The sequence below is a fragment of the Arvicanthis niloticus genome, chromosome 14 (genome assembly GCF_011762505.2).
Source record: "Arvicanthis niloticus isolate mArvNil1 chromosome 14, mArvNil1.pat.X, whole genome shotgun sequence".
NCBI lineage: Eukaryota > Metazoa > Chordata > Mammalia > Rodentia > Muridae > Arvicanthis > Arvicanthis niloticus.
Genome location: NC_047671.1, coordinates 11,620,001 through 11,625,207, shown reverse-complemented (window position 1 = coordinate 11,625,207; position 5,207 = coordinate 11,620,001). Strand labels below are relative to the sequence as shown.

General features: G+C 44.5%; 1 protein-coding gene across 2 annotated transcripts in view; it reads right to left on the bottom strand.

Moving 5' to 3' along the window:
• Positions 1 to 2,034: 2,034 nt before the first annotated feature.
• Positions 2,035 to 5,207, bottom strand: part of Slc14a2 (solute carrier family 14 member 2) — a 427,138-nt gene continuing 423,965 nt past the window's right edge. For both annotated transcript variants that reach the window (XM_034518114.2, XM_076912388.1), the window contains one exon: positions 2,035 to 3,014. In XM_034518114.2, coding sequence (XP_034374005.1) covers positions 2,814 to 3,014 — 201 coding nt within the window. In that variant the 3' untranslated portion in view covers positions 2,035 to 2,813. The remainder of the gene's footprint in view (positions 3,015 to 5,207) is intronic.

The window sequence follows — 5,207 nt, the reverse complement described above, 5'->3', positions numbered from 1 at the left end:
CAAATTCTATCCAGGACAGGTAAATGCATGCTGTCAAAGGCAAGGGTGTGGAGATATGTGTCGGCCAGTAGTGACGCACAGCTACCACATGGCATCAACAGGCCAGTGTGAGGAATGAAAGAGACAAACAACAGAAAGAACAGTGTCTGCCCTGAGTAATTTTTTTTTTTTTCCTGAGAGAGTTGAATTAATCACATGTCTCAGTCTTGGGTAAATCAGCTTCCTGGTTCATACAAGGGCTTTCTCCTGAATGAATGAAAGCGTGTATATTTTTTATTTTATACCTTATTCTGTTACATACATCCCATGGTTTAATAGGTTTAATAGGCTGCTTTGTTTGTACACCTGTTAACAAAATGGTGTGTACACACACACACACACACATATATGTATATGTGTACACACCATTTTGTTAACAGGTGTATATACATATATATACATATATACATATACATATACATATACATATACATATACATATACATATATATATATATTAGATTTGTAGAGTTGGCCATTTTCCATGGTATAAAACTTTCACGAGGGCTGCTTTCCAGTGATGTCACTGGATGGCTCGCTGAAGGACCGCTCACAGGCAAAGCTACTCTCAGGGTTTGGAAGCAGGCTCCAGCTCTCTACTTCTGGTGCTTAAGTGAACTGCTAGACTCGACAGTCCGCGTTGGGATCTCATAGACGTCGTATATTTTCATAGGCATTTTTTTTGCCCCATCTGTTTCCACCTTGCATGGAATGCCTGGCCGACTCAGCTTGCTTTATAGGTGACGATGGTGAAATACTCAGAACAGCTGAAGGGTTTTATTAGTGGTCAGTAATCAAAACGGCACAGGCATGGAAGGGTTCCTACTCTTAATAAAATCAGATTATAAAACGTTGGTGGAAATACACAAGGACCCGTTCTTTAATGGTTAGATGTCATCACATCGTGGTTGAGGGGCAGCTGAGTAAGCTTTGAGCATAAACAGCCTTTGGGTGAAATTCCTGAATGCTTGATCCTTGGAGAACCATAATTTCCATGGTCATTAAAACACAGCCTGGGACCTTCTTGGCCTCAAGGTGTGATCACAAACTCAGAGGCGGCTCTGGCGTGTGAGTCATTTCCTTTTTCCTATGTGGAGGACTTTTCTGCTTAGAGAAGGGTTCTATTTTCCTGGGAAAGCCATAAGGGGTGGGATGGGATCTGGAGGAGAAATATATGTCTCAGTGCTCTTGGGCTGCTGGAAAAAAATGGCAGGGATCTCTGGCACACAGAAAAATAAAAATATAGATGTAGAAACTAGCATTTTTTAAAAAAAAATAAATTTCAGTAAAATGTAGTTCTACCTTTCTTTCTGAAACATGCATTTATAGTCTGTTTTCTTGCTTTCACCTACGCCCTCAACCATATATGCATGTATGTTTTCGTGTGTGTGTGTGTGTGTGTCGGGGATACATGTGGGGCCCAGAAGTCAAAGTTGGCTCTCTGTCTTTATCATTCTGCATGGAATCAGGAGCTCACCAATTTGGCAAGACTAGTTGGACTGCAGCTTTAGGAATCTGTCGGCCTCGTCCCACAGTTAGGATTGTGGGTGCACGCCATCACGCCTAGCTCTTTATGACAGCTCGGGAATTTGAGCTCAGGCCCTCATGCTTGTGTAGCAAGCGCTTTACTGACTGAGCCGTCTCCCCAGCCCTGAGTCCCTGGTTACCTCAGCACCTCATCACGCTGAACTGGAAGAGTGTATTGAGGTCTCACTGTTGTTAGAAGGAGTTCATGCTACTCTGGAGAAGGGCATTCACGAAGGGCTGGGTTAGTAATCTTGGTGCACAAGGTGAGAGACTGTATGCTGAAAGGTAATGGGAATTTAATCTGTACCAGCACCACAGGTACATGGACATCTGCACAATTCTCCACAAGAAAATCGACATCTTTTCTGATCACCCTTATGCCCGTTTTCTCTTTCCAGACACACGCTTGGGTGAAACTCTCTATGAGTATGAAGGAAAGCCCCATTTTAAGAAAACCCAGATACCAACTTGCAAATTTCAAGTTTAATGACAGTATTGATTTTGAATATTACACAAGCAAAGATGTTTGTTTACGCTATGATTGGATGTTGGGAAAGATCAATTCTTACCACATGATGTTTCTGGGAGTATTTCTATGGTGCAAAGAAGGTATATTGGCATTTTCAATGAATTCAGGTGTCTAGAGAGCAAGTCTGGAGAGCATCTCCCGTGTCTAAGGATAAACTTCCACAGGACACAAACATTTTCCTCTCTCCACTGAGAACCATTCCATAAGTAACTCAAGTCAGAATAATTATTTGCTGGTCATGCTGAGTTGATTAGTTTACAGGAGATGGAAAAGAATGTTTCTGAGGTAGAAGAACTTTAGAGTCCCTCCTTGTCATAAAGAAAATTTTGGCAACAAAAAGCCCAGGCTGAGATGGGGGTGTTGGGTAGGGAGAGGACAGGCCTGAGACAGTTGGAATTCGTTAGTGGCAGAGCAGGGTAGGGACCAGGCCCTCTTGCCCGGGAAGCTAATGAGCATTTCCAGGCACCATGCTTTGCCCCACTAAGTAACTGAGAAGGGTGACTAGCAAGTTCCCCCAGAGAGTTCCCAAAGAGCCATCAGTGGGTATTTAGTCTAAACTAGCATGGCTTTGATGAGTCCTGCACATCTTATCGAGGGTCCCAACCAGCGGCCACACACGTATTAGAAAGAAGGGAGGTTCAGTGTCCTTAGCTTTAGCTTGGGGTGCAGACCATGTGCCGGAGGCTGCATTTACAAGACATGCTTTAGAAAGGGCAGCTTAGGAGACATCGTAGGCCTGGTACTTAGTTATTGTTGATGCCCTTCTGTTTTTCTCCTGGGACAGGAAGTAGATGCGGTTGGCCTCTGGGTAGGTGACTTTGCTGAGTGGCAGCTTGTAGATGCCAGGGTTGTTGGTTGTCAGGAGAAGGAAGGTGAGTGCCGAGAGGCAGAAGGGCCAGGTGCAGGGTGGTAATCCAAACTGGAGGGAGAGGAGATAAGAGATATTTATGTTACATCAGCTGTGAATGTTTGTTTAACTAGCTTTTATTTGTTACCTATAGCCCTGGTTACAGGAGGGGCTGATTGGTGAGGGGAATACTTAACTGATAGCCAACATAAATGGAATCAGGAGGTCTTTAGTTTATCCTGTGACAGATAAGCACACACCTTCCACAGTACAGCTATTGGACCCTTCATAGTTGCTTATGTATTTTTATTTACAAGACTTGTTTTGTCTTGGGGAACCTGGCCAGACTATATACTTCCAGTTCCAGGAACTGTGGGCATTCCATGCCTTCTTTAATCAGTCTCCTTTGAAGGAATGCACTTGGCAGCCATTTTTTTTAGCTACATGGCTGTAGTTGATTGGACTAAAGAGAGGCACTTGATTCAAACAGGCTCTTGGCATGAGGCAGTAGAAGGCCTCTTTTGAGAAAGTGAGCTGAAGGGCACAGAGACGGTATCTACAGGGCTCTAGATCTGAAAGGACTGCAGGACCAAGTTGTGGTAGATGGCACTTAGAAACTGTGGAGCAGAAACCTTTTATGGCGACACAGGCAATGACCACATGTGGAGAGAAGAAGAGTGGTAGGCTTGTCCTTGCAGAGGGAGGGCAAGGTTAGCTACCCCTCTTTTTCAGGGTTCTCTCACCTCCACACTCCGGCCTCACTATGTTGACCTGCCTTGCATTCCTTGAGGCACTCTGCCACATTTAATATTTCTCCCCATTCTTCCCCCGAGATAGTTGAGTGAATGGTTTGCCAAGAGCCTACAAATTCAATTACGAGGCAGATCACATGATCCTTCTGCCCTCCAAGCATTTTGCCACAACCAATTGAAGCTTCAGGTGGTGCCATGTCCTTGTCATGTGACAGTCCAAAGAACACACTGTTAGCAAGACTTGGGACCACTAGAATAGTACCAGAATCTAGTCTGTAAGGGATATCTATGAGTGATGGATTCCACTCAAGAAGTCTTCCCAAAGCTCTAATAAGATGCAACAAAGTGTTTGGGAGGCGTCCCTTGAAGCCCCACTGTAGACAAATCTAGGTTCTGATTACCTTATTATCGTTTTTTAATCTTCTTGAGACACTTTCCCTCAACAGTGTGCTGCTACCTACTCAGAGAGCTGTTGCTTAGTGCATGCCAAGTACCCAGTAAATGGTCCTCAGGGCACAGCCATTATTATGAAGCAGAGAGCAGCATTGTTGGGGGCCAGGACTTGCATGCTCATATGCTGGTTAGAAAGGCAAACAACAATGGTGCATAGAGCTTTTCTGAGGAGGCACTGAATGGTTTTATAAATGCAGTTCAACACTTTTCTATTATGCTCCTCAATGAGGCTGGAAATTTCTTCTGGGTAAGTTGATGGCCATTTAAAAATTATTTTTTAGTGTCCCTGACCATCATCAGCAGAACAAGTCAACTTTCTTTTGTTTGGAAGAATGCCTCCATGGAATGGCGTGGTCCTTAACCTCTCAGTGCTGAGAGGAAGGGCATTCAGCACTGTGCATCTCTAGATCTGGGAACTGAAGCTTCCTGTATCTCATCTAGGGCAGACATCTCATTTCAGGCAGACAGCACATGGTATGTTTACTGAATGATGGATCAGGAGAATTGTTGGTGCCAGACCTGATGGCAAAAGCCTAGGGTGAATGGGTCCCAGAGAGGTCACAATCCACCCTCTTGTCTCCATGCAGTGTTTCTAAGGGCCCTTCACCCCAATTCCAGCATCCCTTGGTGTAGGTGCTCACTCCTTCAGGGCTTCACTCCCTCATTATCTCTTCCTTCTGTTATCTCTTCCTGTTGTAGAACTCTAAGACAAAAACACTCTAATACAAATACAAAACTCTAATACAGATATGGAGGGGCCCTGTTTTGGTGTAGCACATGGGCTAAGCTAAAAGAGGACTGATGAATGCTGAAGTTGCCCAAATGCTGTGTGTCAAGTTGTAGTGAAGGCATACACAACGTGACAGGAAGCATCCGAGGGACTCAGTCCACTGGCAGAGATGGGATGGTATCAGGAAAGGCTACTATGGCTTCCTATGCTAAGCCCCACCCTTTCTTTCACTAGAGGTGAAGGATCAATCTACACAGGTGCTGGATGAAATATCTATAATGTCTCCAGATGTTGAATCTGTGACGTGTTCTGCTTGCATAACCAGCCTGG